The sequence below is a fragment of the Phaenicophaeus curvirostris genome, chromosome 9, assembly GCF_032191515.1.
Source record: "Phaenicophaeus curvirostris isolate KB17595 chromosome 9, BPBGC_Pcur_1.0, whole genome shotgun sequence".
Classification (NCBI taxonomy): domain Eukaryota; kingdom Metazoa; phylum Chordata; class Aves; order Cuculiformes; family Cuculidae; genus Phaenicophaeus; species Phaenicophaeus curvirostris.
In genome coordinates this window covers 30,480,918-30,501,539 of record NC_091400.1, presented here as the reverse complement: position 1 = coordinate 30,501,539, position 20,622 = coordinate 30,480,918, and the positions used below count along the sequence as shown (strand labels likewise).

The 20,622-nt window shown below is 38.9% G+C and overlaps 1 protein-coding gene across 3 annotated transcripts in view; it reads right to left on the bottom strand.

The window, feature by feature from the left end:
* The window catches only part of MGMT (O-6-methylguanine-DNA methyltransferase), a 169,205-nt gene that overhangs the window by 127,112 nt on the left and 21,471 nt on the right, over window positions 1–20,622 (bottom strand). For all 3 annotated transcript variants that reach the window (XM_069863400.1, XM_069863402.1, XM_069863401.1), the window contains exon 3: window positions 19,278–19,417. In XM_069863400.1, the coding sequence (XP_069719501.1) occupies window positions 19,278–19,417 (140 nt within the window). The remainder of the gene's footprint in view (window positions 1–19,277; window positions 19,418–20,622) is intronic.

Genomic DNA, 20,622 nt, shown 5'->3' with positions numbered 1-20,622 from the left:
TCAAAGTTCACATATCCTCGTGAAATAGTTAATGTCTACTGTACATGAAGGATTTTTCACCCTGCTCCACTGTTTCAAACTTCCAAGACTACACAGATGATGCACAGCATAAAGACGTCCATAACCCATGGTCATCTGTGGACAGATATTTTTAACAGCCCATCCAGACATTCTAGTCACTACAGCCACTCAGACCCTGGTCCAGGCATGTACATCTCCATACCCTAAACCCCATGTTTTCCAGTTGGGAGTTACAGCCCTGTAACGTGCCGTCACAAGGATTTTGAGGAAGTCCTTGATGCCAGGAAGACAACCCTAGTTTTGAAACCACTACACTAAAATGTTGTCTGATGTGAATAGAAGACCCCTACTTCTTTGAGATCCTTAACATCCAACTCACTGTTATCGGACTCCTCAGGGAAGGGAACAATGGTATAACATGACGTTTACTGCTAGTTTACTACCACCTTCAAACATCAAAAATTTAAAGCTAGTTGAGAAAAATCCCAGGTGCCACACATGAGTATCTACCACCACCGCAGTCATTGAATGACACACCACACCTCTGCAGAGGACTCCACAGGTCTCTGCAGATCCCCTCTTCTCACAGGAGGGTTACCATTACCCACTGCCCAGCCATCCCGGCTCATCATGGAATGCCTGCACAAGCCAGGGCTGAGTTCCAAATCACTGTTCAGCTCCCCCTGTCTCCTCCTCCACCCCAACGGAGATGAAAGATGAGTCACAAAGGCTGACTACAGCTTATCACAATCAACACACTTATAAGGTGCCAGATGTGATAAAGGATAAAGCCAGATGTGGGGATGGTCACACTGCTCCAGTCAAGCTGGGAAGCCCACATATAATTTAACAGGCTGAACATCAGGAAAAAAAAATTCACAGAAAGGGTCATTGTGCACTGGAACAGGCTGTCAAGGGGTGGTTGAGTCACCTTCCCTGGAGGTGTTTAAGGGATGGGTGGAAGAGGTGCTGAGGGGCGTGGTTTAGTGTTTGATAGGAGTGGTTGGACTCCATGATCTGGTGGGTCTCTTCCAACCTGGTGATTCTATGATTCTATCAGGTATCAAAACACTGTTGGCTGGAACAGGATTGTTCAGCCCAACAAAATGTGATGACGCTGCTCCATTCCTCAGGGCTCACATGCCATTTCTGTACCACGCTCTGCTTCTTGGCAGAGCCAAACCCCACGTGTTTCTACAGCAGCCAGAGCCACGAATTATGCTCACACATCCACGTGCTGCAGTTCAAAGGCTGTTAATAAGAGGCAAGAGCTTGAAGGAACTGAGAAGATGTCCGAGCAAAACCAGCTCAAATAAAGTATGCTAGGATGTGTTTAGTTACAGAAGAACTTGAAAAAACAGTAAGAGATTAAGTCTTCAGTAGGGATAGTAATTTAGATAAATGGCTATATTTTTAAGTCTTTTAAAGACAACAGCATCAACTCTTTTTCCTCATTTTTATACATTAACATTCCTAAACCCAGAAGGTATCAGAGTACAGAGAGTTTTCTATCCTTGAAGATATTTTAAGACATTAAAGATGTGAAACTTTTTATTGGTACATGAAGATCAAAACACATGCTCTGGCAGCACTGTATCTGATGTCAAACACTTAAGACATCACACAACTGGCAGCAATTCCATTGTAAAATGTGCAATAATACAAGCAAACTGCAGCTTAATTTTTCTCTATGCGTTCATTCACATTCACATGGAGTCCATTCACATTCATTATGAAAGAAGGCATCTGCATTATGGCTACATATTGTATCTTGCAAACAGAACAGTGTTTGCACTGTTTCAAACCTTGCAAATCGAAGAGACCAGGAGGATTTAATCCAAAATGAGGTTTTCTAGAACAAAATTAGAGTATATGGGAACGGATTTCAATGTCCCCTCAGTACTTTTTGTAAGGTCAGCTGTGCTGTAACTTAACTGCTCCGTAACTGGAGACCTGAGACCTATGAGGACGTCCAGCTCCTCAGTAGAAAAAGTTACTGTAATGCAACCTAATAAGCTGACTACTCCACTGCCTGAACAGCTTTCCAGATCCTTCCTCCAGCCGCGCATGGCTCTAATAAGTATAGCCTGAGAAAAAAAAAAACCATGCAAAATCAAAAGACTTTTTCTGCGATCAATTTTACTCCTACACCAAAAGACAAAAATGTTTCATTGCTTCTTCTGTTTGCAGAAATGCTATAGCATTGGGGAATGATGGGTGTTTTTCCCTGCACAAGAACAAAAAACATGTTACAACTGCATCATAGTTGAATACTCAAAAGCAAGAGAAAAGAACGGTTTCTGAAAAACATGAAAAGCCTACTGAAATAGTGGGTCTTCCCATAAATTTTGACAATACAAATTTGCATATTCCTGCTCATAATTCACCCAAAGATAGAGGAAGAAAGGCCAAAATTATGACTCTTAGATTGATTAAGAAAAAGTACCACCAAATATTTAAATTACAGCACTTTTATATGAAACACTTCCATAAGTTTTATTTATAATTTAATGTATATTTGTACAGTGATAATATGCACACAAGGCACGTGTTGTAGAAAAAACACCTAAATATGATGAGATAGCATCACCATAAAAGTAACTGCAGATGTTTCTTTCACCTCTTAGCCCAGAATGATCATGAACCACCAATTCTTCCAGCTAATTTGCTATAGAAGTAATAAGCCAAGAATCACGTTTAGTTGTACATGCATTTTAGAGCAAGACAAAAAGAGTGGTAGGAAATCTGAGTTGTGCAGAGTTACAAAAGGGAAATGAAAAATCTTCTTCCATCACTTCTGGGGAAAAGGCATCAGGGTCTGAGCCAGTCTAATATGTGTCGTTATGAGTTCCCACACTTACCATTAGATACAACCACGTATCTTTCCTTCAAATACAACCACAACTTGCATGTAAATCCCAGGAACCTAAACTCCCCCATCATACCTCTGATGTTATCTCTACATAACAGAAAGAAATGGGTAAGGTATGGGAACTTGAAATAGTGCTCTGATAAACAGATGGTTCAAAACTTTCAGTAGTACACTGAAGGGAAAACACAATGAATGAGTAAGCACGGCACAGGTACAAGATCAAATGTATTCTCTGAAATATGAAAGATACAGAATTTTTATGGAGCACTTAGCAACGAAAGTGCAACAAGAAGTGCAGTTATCTCAGACCCAGGAATGAAGGAGACCATGTGCAAGAGAAAAGAGTTACCAACAAGCAACTGAACCCTAGGCAACAGTGGCCATCACAAAAACTGAACAGCAACAGGAAAATCCTGAAGCACAACCATAAACCAGTCTCTGTACCAACAAGCTCAACAAGCACAGGATGAAATCCTCAATGTGCATCTCTAATGCTGGTGCTAAGCTCTTGGCCAACTGCAGGACCAACTTTCAATCAGCATTGCAAAGGAAAGACCATTGCCATCTTCTCAGCGTCTGCTTACAAATATGAGCAAATACAAATGCATAACATTGATCAATGAAGGATAATCTTTCAATTTAAAAAAGGACTCTTCTAGAGTCTTTGAAAGACTGTACAAACAACGAGGTCATCCAGCAAAATACAGACGATTGCTACTGGAGGGATCTGCTGCAACACATTTCTTTGGGGTGGATACAAAATATATTGCAATCCCAAATAAACAGTGCAGCTTCTGCTTTGTACAATAACAAAGGTCATTACTGAAAAGGTCCAGTGAAACAGATTATTAGTTCTGTTCAACTAATGATCCCCTGTGTAGGCTGAAACCCAATTCTGCGATTTCTGGTGGGCATAAAAGTAACTACCTCACATAACACTGTCCATCCATGCCCGGAGCAATGCTGCCACCTGAATTGTTCAGTTAAGGGTGTTGGGAATGTACTTTCATCAGTACTTATTAAATAAACAAGACAGTCATACACTGGATTACTTATCTAGAAGGAATAGCATTAAAGTGTCCTTTAAATGATGGAACAATATTTACAAAAATATGATTATTTTAAAAATTAATTCCCTTAACAACTAAAAAGTTTACTCAAGCTGGAAAGCCCGTACTTAACGGGACTCTCAATTTGAAAGTGTTAGATGCATAAAAAAGACATTTCCCAATTAACATGTACAAGCGTCCAAAACAAAGCAGACCTTTTGATTCTGGAAGTGCTACCCTGACCGAGTCTGTAGTTAGGTTGTGTGAGTTAGAGTTACCTTGGTCACAAATTATCTCAATTACTATGGATTTTTGATAACAGTGATAGACCTAAAGAGAAGTGCTGAGTGAAGACAAAGTTAGTGTGAAGTGAGGCAAAGCAAAAATGTAATACGCAAGTGTCACAATTGGCAGTATTTATTTTCTTATCTCAGCAATGCTACCATTTAATAAATTAGTAAATATGTGTTCATTCTGATAGTTTTATTGAAATCTTTAAAAGAATTAAAATGCAGCAAGCTTTTAGAATGAATATCAATAAGCAATCTAAGATAATTCAGAAATACCTTCAGTGATCCAAACACTAAACCCAGCTCAAGGCAGCCCTTTGCTGACACTCACGTACAAGTTACTAAAAATCCAACAAAAAAAAAAAGAATTTTTAGCGCATGTATGCTGAATTAAAAATCATTAAAAGTGACTGTTTAGGTAACACTGCTTTCAAAGCAAGAAATTTTACCGTCCATGCAATTCCGTAGCCAAGAATCCAAGATTCTAGGTCCACATTACAGGGAAGCTTAGAGTTTGACTCATCAGAGATGTGAACACAGCACTATCAGCAAGTAGGAAGTATTATCAAGAATGTATATCTGAGCTACTTTGTTTACTTCAGTTTTATTATACATGGGGTTAGAGGGTTTTTTTTGCCGTTTTGCATCTTTTTACTGTGATTTATCATTACTTCAGATAAAAATTTCTTTTCTCATTTTCAAATTAACTGCATGCACAGGAAATCATATATATCATGAACATATTTTTGTTATTTCTATAAGTTCTATGAAAAAGAATTTAAAAACTTATTTCCCAAGAACAGACAGGAAGTGAGCCACGCTATCACAACCCTGAGGATATCCTCTGTTTCACACTGGAACATAAATCTTAAAACCCAGAGGATATCTGCATAAATGAAGAGCATCTGGACAACTTCAGAGTCACAAGCAATACTACCCAGAACACAGAAAATTTCTGACCTACAGGAGTTGATAGGTGATCCCAACCTTGACCAACAGAAATTGTAACCAACACTGGAGCAGAGTGAAACAGGGCTCTGGCTTAACAGATAAATACACAATCAGAGCAGCAAAAGCAAAAAACACTTCCTAAAATGTTCAAGTGCAAAAAGCCTTCAAAAGCGAGCAACAAAAGCCCCACTGAAGAACCACATCAACCTTGGTTAGCTGTCCTTGTCATCGGCTGAATAAATTTTAAAAAACCCTCAGATTATTTCAAAGAATTCAAGCAGAGGTGGAGAGAGACAAGACAGTTTAAGATGCTCTGCGTCAGGGAGACAAAAGGTATGACCCAGACATCAGGTCAGTCTGGACTTCTGAATTTCAGAAGCATAAACAGAAGACATTTTCTATATTCTTCAAGTGTTCATGTCAGCATTTAAAATTAGAACAAACTATTTTCAGAGGTGAAGAACATTCATGAGCTGTGAAGAATGACTACTTCTAAATTATTGAGGTATTACATTTCAAATTGCCTTAATATAAGCTGATTTATATTTATGACCAAGTTTCACACAGTGCTTAAACTTTCAAAAACTCCTCCCAAGTCAGATTATTGAGACTGAGAAGTTTAAAAAAAAATAAGGCAGGAAATATTCTCCATCCTCCTTCTCCCTTATATCCAGGCATCTACACATCAGGCTGCTAAGTGCAGTTATCCATCACAAGAGGTTTTCTAGAAGCTGTGTTTTGGTCAGTATAGTTGTAATTCACATATACTACACTAAAGCACGAGATACCACAGAAGCTCTAGGTCTAAAACTTAGTGTGCTTCCATAATGTTTTGTACCTCAAGAAATGCAACTACTGTCTGATGGCCAAAGGTATTCACAGTAAGAAGCACGCTTTCTGCATTTACCATGGACTGATCCACCCAGAAACCCAACTACTGTTCTTTCAGGAATACTTGTTCTCTTTGACAGTGATCTGACAACACCCTTATTTCACTTTTAGGAAAATTCAGACATTTCCTGTTGAAGCACAAAGGACTATAAAAGCATCTACCTTAAAGTGGACTTTCAAGGCCTTTCAAGGAGTGACTTCAGTGGGTTGAGACAAGATGAAAATAAGCTGCTTGCCATTATCTGTTAAATAAGGACTTGAGAAGCATTTCATTGTCACACCAGGACAAAGAAGGACTCAGTCCTTGTGGAATGGGCTGTAACACAACTAAACCACAGCCCCTATCCTGGACCTTTGCAACTTGTGTGATTGAAATAAAAAAAAAAAAAAAAAAAAAAAAGAAGCTACTTGCCCAGACTTCATGGTAAGACCAATCTGTGGAATCCTAAATTTTTGTAAAATAAGCAGTCTACCAATTTGCTTTGGCATATGAGAAACAGTAGATCAGTTCAATGAATGTGGCAAAACCAAGTCTTTTTTGCATATCTTCTTTCCAGCTCCAGAGAGACTTTCCATCAGGATTAAGAACTCTGTCAGTAATGGTAGACATCATTCCTCATCACAGGAACCAAGCTGACACCATAGGCAGTGCCTGCCCAGCGTCTCCAAGATAAGATATCCACGTGTGTATATATATTTTAAATCAGATGTGGTGCAATATGCCCACAAAACAAACTCATCCACCCTGAGTGCGTAACACTGATGAAACATTGCCATAAGTAGGATGCACAGAGAGACTATTTTAATTATCATCATCTGAACACAAGCAAAACCTAACCATGGAATGACAAAACCAAGGGTACATGCATCAATAAAGAAGCAGACGAAAAACAAATGACAAGAAAACAATCGAGTGGTAATCTAAATTACAAAGCTATTTTAACTTCATCTCATTACTTCTCGCTCTGAACTAGCACAAGTGGAAGAAAAGTCCTCTACTACAGTCGTATTTCACACTAGACAATCCTTACATCATTTATAAATCTACGTTATTATGAAGTTCCTTAGGAAATTAAAAATCTATTAGTATGAATGACAATTTATATATTAGTAGACTACAACAGTGTCTCAAATGTCAAAATTAACTAAAGAAATTGATAGCTATTCAAAATCTAATTTGATTAGCTGATCACTAGGATTTCACATTTGCTGTCTATGGTATAATACAATTACTCAGAAGTTTAATAAGCAATCAAAAAATGCTTTTATCACCAGCAAGCTCTCATTTTAATGAGCAATGAGGCAATTGTGAGTATTTATCACTTGAAGGATTATATGCACTAAACAATCTTAAGTTCTTCAAAAGCCAAGAGGAACTTATTTCTACTGAGAAGTAGCAAACATGGGCTGCTGGGTATCTGTCTACAAGGTACCTATCCTTGGAATCATTCTTATTTAATCCTTTAATGACTAAATATTTTAAGGAATTTGAGAAAGTTAGATTTCATGATCATGTAGTAAATCAGCTGCTGGTAATGCCAGCAATGAAAACATCCGAACACCGAATAGATGGAACCACACGCATTTTTTTTCTCCTGGTGAAAAGAAGCTACCTCCTTTAACAGTGACTTCAAAATGCAATTAAATCTTTTCTAACATTTTTTTCAAGAATCTGAGGAGGATGAAGTTCTGTCCAGTGATACCAGACTGACATTGCAAGGCGTGCAAGAGTAGCACAGGCTACCTTTGACTTTCTGTGATTTTATTAAACCCAGCACAACTCAAAGAACTGAAAGCAACCAATATAAACCAAGAACTAATGTCCTTTATCCTATGTTCATCCCAAACAAGCTGTGAATTTATAACAGATTCAAAACAGAAATATTACCAAACTATCATTTCACTAAAAAAGGCAAAACGAAGGGACATCGTAATGAAGAAAACAAAACATAATCCAAACCCAGTGAGCTGGTCTCTGTCCCTAGAACATTAAACTTAGCCAGAAGAAGTTTATCAAAAATATACCAGGGATTTCTAGTGATAAAAATGCCTCCCAACAACACAGTTATTCTGCTGGCTTTTTAGGAAGGTATTATTATTTTGTTTAAACAAAGTTATTACAGAAGACACAAGGCAGGCCACACACACAAACCAAGCAGAAGAGGGGACATCGGTAGGTCCCAGTTTCTGCCCTTCTACAAGCTCCTGCGAGACAGGCTGATGTATCACCAGCCAAGAAATACTCCTTGATGTAAAGCTTTAGAGAAGCCTGCTTATACAAATGTCTTTACACAGCATCTGATGACATACTCACATACTGTTCACATTGCATCTTGTATTGACTTTAGCAACTTTGAAGTGAGTATCTGATCATGACTAATAGTGGACTTCCACTACCCTGGACACTGATCATCTCATTTATGTTGCTTCATATTCCATTTTAATTTAATAGAAACCAAATCACACAAATCAAAATGAGTTTCTTCTACAAATTTTACAAAAGGAGCTACAAAGCTGCCCCATTCTATGTTATTGTCATCAGGATTTGAGGACAACATACCTTTGAAAGCAAAGCTCCAATTCAGTTCGTGTGAACAGTCTGATGGTCTTCTTAAAGGTGTCTTAATATAATCACAGGCTGCTAGGACAAGCCTGGAGAGAAGGAACCTCAGGAGGGCTGCAGTCCAACCCCAGGCTAGACTGACAGAGGCAGCAAGAACCTCTTCCTTACCTGGGCTCATCATCACTTGCACCTGGTGGTAATGGACTAACCATCCTCACAGCTGGGCCAGATCAATGCACAGACCAGCTGTCCCATTCACCAGGAGCTGCCTTTTCCTTGTTGGTGTTTAGCCTCCCATGAGGGATGACCTGCCAGCTTCCCAAAAAAATCTACTTCTCTCCTTCCTTCCTCCTAAAGGGATCCAGCTGCAGTATCTCACAGTCCAGCCAAGGTTGCCACCAACCCCATGAGCACCACAGACTCCTATTTCTCATTAGCAAGAGAGCAAGAGAACCCACTGTGCACCACACGTGGCTTGCCCATCCAGCACCGTCCATCAACAAAGTGTCCTTGATAACCTCCAGAAAGCATCCTGAGAGCTTGAATCCCATCACGTTGCCTGTTGAGGATGTACCAGGGCGGCTGAAGTCCTCTAGGAGAATGAGTCTTTGATTTGGTGACTGACTCCAGTTGTTTAAAGATGGATTAAAGATCCCATTCCTCCTCCTATATCATGGTCCATAATAAACTCCCACTGTGACACCCTTAGTGGCTTCTAGCATGTAATGCCAGCAGCATAGAGAAGCTCAGTTACTGCCTATTAAAGGACATGTTTTGCTAACTGCTTATCACACAATTAAGACTTTAAAACTTATGAAAAGTTTGTAAGAACTACGTGTGGAAAACTATTCAAGTGCTAGTTCCCAGATTTCAGTGGACTTGGATTTAATCATGAGAAAATACAGAGAGTTTAAGTTGCGCTGCTTCTAGGAACAGCTCTGTACCTTGAGATACCGACAGCAAAAGGAAAACCCAGAAGCCTGAGGCTTGCAGTAGAAGCCTGAGGTCTGGCATACACATCAGTACACCGTGGCAACCTTCAGCCTTCACAGCTGATGTAGCCGCAGCTCCACTTGCCAACACCATGAAGCATCATCCACTCTATCCCAGGATGAGGTACTTCTCCACTGCTAGCAGAACCCAGAGTTTTAAAATTCTGATGCAAAATAAGAATAAGATGCGATATGCAAACCAGTACTAAATGTTTAATGTGATCAGCAATTCACAATTATTTCTTAGGTGTCTTTTTCTGGATCACTTTTTCCACTGCATGATCTTATTGAGAAGATAATATGAGATGCTGCTTTTGAATAAGTTATACATTTCCCTTGCTTTACTTGAATGTAACAATGCCACCAATATTAATATTTTTTACTCTACAAAACAGCACTAGCCTTCCAAAGAAAAAGTCCTTGACCAAAATATCAGAGGATATTAAACTGAGAAGTGATCTACTGATGCAAATCATTAAATCTATTTGCATTTGCTTACTGAACCCTAACACAGAAATTAAACTACATAGTGTGGGAAAAAGAGCTGGTTTTGCATGGTTAAAAGGAGACATCTTGGAAGATCCAAGCTCTATGTCATTAATTTTCCTTCTTCCCCTCATTAACAAGTAAAATGTTTTCACTGCTTGAAAAGTTTTAATAAATAGGAAAAAGCAGGGCAGCTGACATAAGTTTTTAATGTAATATACAAGAGCTTTTAATATTTTTACATATATTAATGTAAAAGCTAAAAATAAATGTTAAAAGGTTACATTTGTAAAGAAAGAAAAATGGCATTTACAGTTACAGGATAAGGTTTTAGAACTTAACTCTTTCTTCCCTGGCACGGTGTTTTGAAGATCATTTGCCATTTAACTGAAAATCAATATAATTGCAAAGTTGATCCATTGCAGAAGTGGCTGTGTGTTAAGGACACAATGTCTCACAGCTCTGACCTCCACGATGATTTACTCTGCTTTGTCCTACCAAGTTTTAAATTCCTTTTACATAAGGAATTTAAGGAATTTTAAGAACAGCTGTAATTAGCACAACCATTGGAAGCATGAGATCTTTGTGAGTTTTACTGCAAATGCATGAACCAAAGCAGCCAAAGCCCAGCTGTTGCAACCACACCAGAACACACCTCTAGCTGAAGGTGGGCAAAGCCATCCAACACCAGATAAAACCAAACAATCCAGGCGCTTCTCCAACACAGTACACTGCTCTGATCATAGCATTTGCAAAGGCAAGGCTCTTCAAGTAGGTATCATAGGCATTTCTCAGCAAAACACTTTGTAATTAAATTTTTCTTTTTTAAGGAGAGCTGCCAGAAGAGTTCGTACTATCCAGATGGGCACCCATACTTTTACATCCCACTGCCTAATCTCAACCACCCCTGTGGCTTTAAATTTACCTAGATTTTTTTAGAGGACTAGACAATTCTGTGAAGAAAAGCAAGATGAAGAGCTGCAGTATTTAAGAATATCCACTAATTCAGATACATAATAGAAACATAATTCATGTCATTATGCAGCCCTTCTTCCCAGCTTTATAGCAAGGATTTGCAGTGGAAAAATGCTCCACTGCATTAATCTACCTGTGGCACAAGAAGTGGGAAGGTTCCACTCACAGCCTGAATTACAGAAAAGATAGCAGAGATGCACCAAGCACAGTATCTGTGGCATAGTATAGGGCAGGGTGTCAGGAAAAAAATATTTCCTGAAAAATTTCTCGAAGAGATGATGCTGCATAGGCAAATTCTGATGCTCCTCTTTGGCAAAATTATTTTTCAGCACTATTACAGCTCTGTATCTTCTCCGCTAGAAATAAACCCATCATATTCGTGGTATTTTCAAGTGGGTGTCTGCACAAGTTATATTATCTAATACAGTTTGTTGTTATTTTTGCCATTTTAAAATATCATCACTGTAAAATGCTATCACTGGGTTGTTATAACACATCTTGCTTTAGAAGCCTTGGCCAACCACCAAGGTTTACACAGAGCAGTAGAGTAGCAAAGCCTTTTGTTCTTCTGGACACTGAGAAAAGAGCTTTCAGCATTTTGACACGGTATTGTCTATGTTAACATTAAAGCTTTTAAAACATCAGATTAGTACCATGAATAACTTACCAACATAAATCTGGATTTATGTATATATCTTTTTTTCACATAGAGCACTCAAAGACTTCTCTAGCCAGATTTCTGGACAAAACCACATCTGAAGACTCGCAAAAAAACCTCCTATTTGAAACTTGTAATACTGCCTTTGACAGATGAATAGAAATGCAGCAGCGCTGTCAGGAAAAATAACAAATCTAAAGTACAGTATTGATTACAGTAGAGCTGCTTGAGATTCACTTCATTTTAAACGAGAGAGGAATGTGGGTTTGCCAATCATGCAAAATAAAGTTCACCATCCACCCCTGACAGTAAAACTTACCCTGCAAACCGTTTCTAAAAACATATGAAACTATATATTTGAGCTGTACTACATGTAAAGCTTTGACAAAGCCTAAACTTTCTACAATTTTAGAGTTTATTTTAAGTTTTTGAAACACCATTTCCAATAAAAAGTTTCCTTATCCTGATGCAGCATAAACAATCTGTAGCATCTCCACAAGAAACTATGAAAAAGCCCAGGCTAGTTTATTTTTAATAAAAGGAGGACTATGCTATATAATAACTCTTCCTGCCACATCCATTGAATCTGCTGAAATAAAGATTGATGCCTGGATATTTGTAGACACTACTACCAGAGAAGGTAATATTTCTTTTTTCTTTCTTATTTTTTCTTTTAAAATATACCACCTTCCTGGGATTTTGAAGTAATTTGAAGTAACAAGCATCATCCTGTTATGGCATCTGCATGTTTTGTTTTTAAGAAAAGCTGCATAAAACTCAATGAGAGTTGTGAAAGCCTAGTGCCATGATTTAACACTTAGAAATAAAAAGCTTAGAGAAAGATACGTAGACTGACCACCTTCTTTTGGTGACTGCGCTACATATGTAGAGAGGAAGGTGCTGGCCTCATCTCCCAAGTGACAGGGGACAGGACGAGGGGGAATGGCCTCAAGCTCCGCCAGGGGAGGTTTAGGCTGGACATTAGGAAAAAATTCTTCACGGAAAGGGTCATTGGGCACTGGAACAGGCTGCCCAGGGTGGTGGTTGAGTCACCTTCCCTGGAGGTGTTTAAGGCACGGGTGGACGAGGTGCTGAGGGGCATGGTTTAGTGTTTGATAGGAATGGTTGGACTCGATGATCCGGTGGGTCTCTTCCAACCTGGTTATTCTATGATTCTATGATATGCACCCAAAACATGCTTGCATGTTACTCATCAATACACAAATCAAGACTGTTGGGGTTGTGAAAGGCTACAACACAAGAGAAGCAGCCCAGGGACCAGACCAACGCAGAGCACGTGTACTGCTGCGCTGCCTCACATGCACAGTGTTCCCACCATTTTCACAGGAACTAAATGTCTAAAAAACTGCGTGGATTTTGCTGAATGCATTGAGCAAGCACCACCCCAGTAGGATCAGATGCCCTCCGAGATGGACAAAGCAGTACTCTGAAGCTTTTGAGAATAAGGGATTACAGAAATAAAGAACACATGAAGCAGTCCAAGCCCTTCGCCTAGCTGTTACCGAAGGACTTATGGGACTTTATGGGACTCTGACTCCCATAAAAAGCAGACTATCTCCAACCTAATCTGTTTATATTAACGCCTACAAAAGATCCATCTAATGAACCATTTTCCAGTCACTGTAAACAGTAATTAAATACATTAAACTATAAAAAAAGGAAAGTGCCATGCAAAACATACTTTGATCATTGATAAGTGCCGTCAGCTTGGATGATTATGGTATTTACAAGAGTAAGTGCTTTGTTTCAGCTGGCAGCAAAGCAACGCTTCTGGACTTGTCCACAGTCAGTCAGTGTTCTAACATCTTCCCCTGTGGGCACAGTACTGAGACCTTAACAGAGGACAAACACTGAAACAGCTCAGGTTAAGTAAAACAACCAGAAAAAAAAATAATTTTCAAAAAAGCGGGGAGATGTTGAAGTTTTATTTCATGTTATTATTCATAAGGTCTATAAACTGCATGTGGACCTCAGGATGACTTCATATAGCCAGAGGTCTCGGTTTTTGAAGCAACCAGCAATACAGTTTTAGTTATTCAAGAACAATGTTTGTTAAAACAGCTGATCATTTTCAATTTGGAAATGTCAGGATCTGCAGAAGAACCAAACCACCCCTATAGAGCCTATGCTATCAGTACCTTAAGTTTCAAACAGTTTTCTAGGGCAGTTTTCCCAGCACTCCCTGGCTCTACATTTAGAGATCATCTAAAAACCATTAGCTTCTTTACTGCACACGCATACTTTGTCTCATTCAGGTCTTACCCTACACCATTTCAATAAGAAAATCTCTGCTGTTACACAATAATTTTAAGAATGTCCTGAACAAGGAAGAGTGGCAACCCTTCCAAGCTATATTGCCAGTAACCCTCTATTCACATAAGTCATGTCAGATGTTCACGGTAAACCAGAAATCTATTCAAAGCAGCTAAGCAGCGTAGTTGCATACCTACCTCCTTCAGATGTTTTTAGTACGCCCTTGAGCTCTACTAAGTTTCTTAGCCTTGGCTGATGCTTATTGGAAAAATAGGAGTGGCACTCTCCCAAATGCCTCCCACTTGTAGCATCAAAGTGAGATATCACTCCCAGTAAATTTTAAAGTATGAGGAATGAAACAGTTAGCAAAGTTGACATTTAAACCATCATCACTGGCTATGATTAAATACCTTGGAGATGAACAGAGTGGTTCACACCTTTCCAAGTTATTGTTCTAGGCTCTTATCAGCCTCCCGTACACCACTGCATCCACTGCTTTTTCACTTGAGATTTTCTTTGAATCTGTAATAGCTGTAAACCTGTTTAAACTGAGATTCTGGGGAGTTTCTGATAATGTTAAACTGGCAGAGAGAGATTGACTGAAACCCTGGCGAACTGCTTGAACTGCAGATTCACCCTTAAAAGGTTTAGGCAGATTAATAATACAAGAATGGCCAAACTGGCTTCTTGTTCCTCCTCCTCTGACCTGTCTCAGTAAGGTGCAGGGAAACGTAACACTATAAAGAAAATTGCAAATAACCTGTAAGAAACACAGAGGGCAGATGTGATCACACTGCTTCCAAAAGAATTTTTCTGAAAATAACATAAAGGGAAGTCTTGGCTATTCCTGCACCACCAGGAAAATACATATTTTGACCACTCAAGCAATGGTAAAGCAAGTCAACCTGACTTCCCAGAAACATGTATGAAATGCCAAAAACTTTTCTGCAGTCTCTCAGATTCAAATTTGCATCCATACCAGCACCCAAGTCCATAGAGAAGAAGCAGGCCACCTTTGCATGCTGCCTCCTGCAGAAGAAGGGAGCTCAGCTTCCTCTGTTGAGCTCAAGCTGGCCACGCACCTCGTCAGTTCCTAACTTGAAGGAGCAGAAGCCCAGCACTGAGAGGGTGGCTGTCTTCAAATCATCCGTATCCTGCCTCAGTGCTGGACCCGTGCAAGGATGGCAGTGACAGACTGCACTCAGCTCAGCCAAGCTTTTAAGTGGAAAAACTCAACAATTTCTAACAGCAGTTTCCTTACGTCCCATGGTGGGTATCTACTTAGCATAACCTGGGGTCGTTGCCCACTAATCAAAAAGCAAATTTAACATTCATTTCACATGCACATGCATTAGTACGTAGTAGTACATCGCACTGTTCATGACTCCATGCTCAGCAGGAGATCTTCCAACTACACGCACAAAGCCGTTTCAGTTTACCTCAAGGCATTTTATGATGCTGCCTTTTGTTTTACTAAAATCCTCCAGTTGCTACTGTATTTTCCGGCATCAGCACACGTAGGCTAGGTAACTCTTGCTATGTGTTGACCATAAAGCGAACTGGAAACTCTGGGGCAATTCTCCTGAGGGAACGTGGAAATTGCTGAACGAATTTGGATTTTTGCAACACAGGGTAAAACTGTTCCCTGCTGCCATCCCAACTGCCAAGTCAACATCCCATGTTTCTGAAGTATCTTCTGCTGTAAATATTCAGTACAGGAAAATACAAGCATTTTTTCTGTTACTGTTAACAGAAGTCACAAGTGCAACTCCCTGCTCACCAAGCGGATAATTTACCCCTCCAGCTCAGGAGTAAGGACAAGGCTTCTCATCCCTGGGTGGAAACACTGCAGGGGACAGCAGAATAACAAAGGAAACTAATTCTAAAACTTCAAAGCTGCTAAGACAGCCTGTGAGCCCAACATGTGCACCTCTTTATGATGCTATACATAGGTTAAAGCTGCTGTAGCCTCCGTTGTACAGTGTACAGGTAGCAAAATTGAAGAATTTGATTATCCCAGAGCTATTCTGATTCTAAGATCATCTATGCTGGCTCTGTCTTCAGGACTTTATTAATTGACAATGCCAACTTGAATAATAAATGAACAAATCAACACACAATGTGAATCCTAAAACAGAAGCAAGTGATTTCAAGTTACTGTTTTAAGTTAGCCAAGTGTTAGCACTGCATTTAAGATTGCAAAAGGGTTAGAAACTATTTTAGTTGGCAGGCAGTAAATTAAAACTGTCACAATCATATTTAGCTGAAAGTTTTAATGCATATAGAAGAAATCTTATAAGCCTGAATAAAAATTCCTGCTCCCGCAACAGAAACCATTATGCTGCGATGTACCTTGACTTTTAAACCCTGCCAGCTTCACAAGAAGAATAACCTTCAGTTATTACAATTAGTTTCATCTCATTAACAGATCAATTTCTTTTAAGCATACTGAAAACCAAATTTTACTTTGTTGCTTCTCTTTTTAGGCTACATTATAGTCTGTGTTCTTAAGTTTTAAGGAGAGCCATCACAGAATAGGTTGTAATCTCAGGTGATTAATTGCACAGCATTTTACAAGCAGTAAAATAGAGCAAGATCTCCACAAACCGATTATGCCATTAGCCAGGCACTCTTATCAGATATTTCTACAACTAGCAGGTTTGTCTGACGGACTGCACGTCTTAAGTATTTATACATTTCAAAGGTTTACTTATTTTTGTTGTTAAAAACCTCTAAAATCTATATTGATTGTTACATGCAATTCTACATGAAAAGTCCCAAGCACCGTGGAACAGAATACCAGTATTTATTACCAGACTTGCGCTCATTATGGTTCTCTCTGACAGAGGTCCATTAAAATCAATTTTTATGTTTCTTATGTTCTTTTTCTACCCAATGTTCTTACCACAATGTTTATTAGCCAGTTAGGAGAAACACTGGGCACTGTTTTGTTTTTATTTTATTCTGTCGAAAATAATGAGGCCAGATTTAACCACTATTCACTAGCGATGAGTAGAAGAGATTAAATGTTATACTTCAGCACAAACATTTACAGATGGCCTTAAAATTTTTAGAACTTTATAATCAGTAGAGAAAAAAGGAAGTCCCACATTCCACCTCTTTTTCAGATTTAAATTCTTAAAGTAATTGTAATAATATTCTGCTTACCATTAATTACTGAACCACTCCTGAGGAATATTTCACCTAAAATATAACAATTTTTGCATATATATCATACAACCTACTAGTTAAGAGTTATCAAGATGCCACTAAAGCCTCAACCCTTCTGGCTGGGAAATCAAGTCAGCCCACCACTGAGAACACTGAAAGATCAAGAACAGATAAAAACTGAAGAACGAGGAAAAGGATCTAGATTGCCTGATATCTGCCTGAAGAACAAGATCAGAAGAACCTTCTTCAACCAGCCAACCTTGCCATGTTACACATGAGCAAATAGCAGCTCCCATGAACAAAGGCAGCAGCATCTGTCCTTACAAACAGGACAGACCTTGCCTAGCAGCGAGGCTCCCTTGAGGAGGGGGATGACTCACCATTTGTCAGTAACAGCATCTTTCATCTGCGCAGGCATAGATGAGAAACAAAGTACTCGGAGCTTTTGGAGACACGTGTAATTTCCTGGAAAATGGTCTGTGTGCCTGCAAGATCGATTTCTGTCCCTAGAAGCTTTGTTCAAGAAGAGAATGCAACCCATCACATGAAATATTTGAAGCCTCAATGCTACATAGAGAAGTCAAAAATAGGCTTTTGCTAAAAAACAATACAAACACGACCAATATAACAGTACCTCCCAAACACCTTCTACGCCTCTACTAACTTAATTTTCTTCCAATAATCTGCCATTTCACTTTAAGCCCGTGAGCCTGTATTTTTCAGTACCCGCAACTTCACAAGTGTTTTTTGACTTCAGCTTTTATTTTCACTTTTTCTAGTTTTATACAGAAGAACATAAGAACATCATCACCTGAGAGCCCACAGACCTTCTTCCTACTGCTCTTCCACCCACTCACCTGCATCTTCTCTTCTCAAGGGTGAAAAGTCCTTGCCTGCTTAGTTGTTCTTCAGGCAAATGCTGCTCTACAGCAAAGGCAGACATCAGCCTTATCCTAAATATTGCTTTATTTCCACTCCTCAGCAGCAGAAATCCAATACTGAAATCAGCATATGAAGAAACTGCAGTACTAATTTCCATATCACCAGCATGGGCAAAACTGCCATATCCAAAGGACTGAGGGGTTTCCTATTAGAGGCAAAACCATACTGCAACCAGAATACACATTATGCTTCGTATTCCTGATTCATTTTATGCACATTTAAATTACAATGCTAATAAATCAGCAAAACAGAAAAGGGGAAACTCCATATGGAGAATTTCAGAATTAAAAAGCAGGGGAGAAGAGGACAATGTAGAGAGAAGGAAGGCAAACCTGTTTAAGTCCTGTCACAATAAGCTCTACTGTTACACATCGTGGCAAAGGCTGCAATTTTATTACCTACAACAGGTGAAGAGAGCAAACTTAAATAAGTTGTATTATTAACTTTCATTTTGGTAGAGGAATTCAGCACCCAGTAATTCTGAAAGAATTCAGTGTTCCTTCTAAAAATATCACTTAGCATTTCCTTACAAATAAAGAAAAAGCACAGACCAAAGACTTGTACAGGACAGATACACATTAGCAGAATGACACTTATATTCAACAGTAAAATGTACCAATACTATGTCAATCTGTCTTGTATATGGAGATACCATCTCCACTGCCATGTGTATCATCTATTCCGAACTCCAGAAGAAACTGCAGATATCCAGAACAAACCAAGGCTCTCAGAAGCAGTATCAGTAATTAAAACAACTACTGAATCCTAGTTCTGCCTGTTGGAACATTTATATCTAGATTAAGGTCTGCAAAATCTGCAAAGTATGCAAGGAGGTCTGACTCCTTGGTGAGAGATTTACATGTGTGTTCAAAAGTAGGAGGTACTTTCAAAACCTACCGTAAAAATGCTTTTATTTTAGAACATTTCTTTCTTGATATTATAGATGCAGCAGGGACAAATGCATTTTAGAGCTAGCAATTCTTAAAGGAACAAAAGAAGCTGCTTCTGCCTCTCACAGGAGCCAGTATTGTGTTCCCAGTATGGCTAGTAAAAACTAGTACACATAGTTGTTTTTTAGATCCTCTGGGCAATCTCTTTCCTCTACCACATACACAGACAGGACCAACAGGACAAGAACTTACCCACTTGGCAGAACACTCATTTTTGGAAGTTTTATTTCGTGTAAGCCTGTTTCACACCCAGATATCTTGAGTTTTCCCACGGGGCTAAGCAGAACCACATGTTTTTCATTGCACTGAGATTCTCCCTCTTTGAAAGTCACCTGTTCATAAAAACAAAACCAAAACCAAAAAAACTCCTCTTTAATTGCATGCAATTTTATCAATAAACATTCATCTCAAGGTATTTTGAGTAGTTTTCAAAAGAAATCTAAAAAAACCCCAAGAAAACATCATACTCATATTTTAAGTTTCCTCCACTACGTCTTTTACTTTCAAAACTCCAACTTAAAATCATCCATCCTAAGAAGTCAGCATCTAAAACCAAAATCTCAAAAAACATGTTAACTAGCATAACAGTGAACTTCATAAAATCTCAAGTAACAGCAGTTACATGGCTGGTTTATCAGCTAACATGCGATGTGTTTTGACACTGATTTTAGAAGGATTATTGTGACAACAAAGTCTATTCACTGGTTTACAGCAGCAGTGTTATGCAAATAACTGCTGGAACACAAATAGAATATGTCTGCTGGAAAAAATATATGAAAAAAATCCATCATTCCTTAGTAAAAGAAACATTTTTTATTCATATTGTTACTAGCCTGGTTTTACGATTACTGATAGGATGTAGTTGGAAACAGATGCCAAGCATTTCTCAATATTGTACAAGACCGACAATAACATGCTTGTCAAATTCATCTTGGCTGAAAACCAAAGTGACTCAGTAGATGTTTGAGTTCTGTTTAGATTGGTTTGTACAATCATTAGGACAGAAATAGGACAGAACACCACAAGTAACAAGACCCTAACAAGGTTTCTTGTTTTTCAAAGTTGCTCAGACCATAAAGCTAACTTGCAGTTCACCTTCTACCTGAAAAATTTGCTTGCTACTGCAACATTCAGAATCAACAGTCTCCACAGACCGCTATGTAAACTTATTTTCCCCAGTATTTACCTGCATTTACAATCTACCCAAAAGTGTTTCCAAGTCCACCCCACCTATAACACTTACGTCTACCTACAAGGAGGACGACGTGCAAGCCTGATGATATATAGGGTGAAATGCAGAAGTAATAAAGAATCTGGGAAACTGATTGAAGAGCACCGTGACAGACTAGGGGTGCACCAGAAGACAGGAAAATCTATACCTGAGAGCTGGTGACTTCTTGTAGCTTTTTTTTAAAACTCCACTATGAAGAGCTATGTAAGGAAGTCAATCACGCAAGTAATACAATCAGCATGAAGAGGAGAAAAAAAATAATCAATTAAACAGTTTCACCCACGAGGGCAAAAGTAAACTCAAACC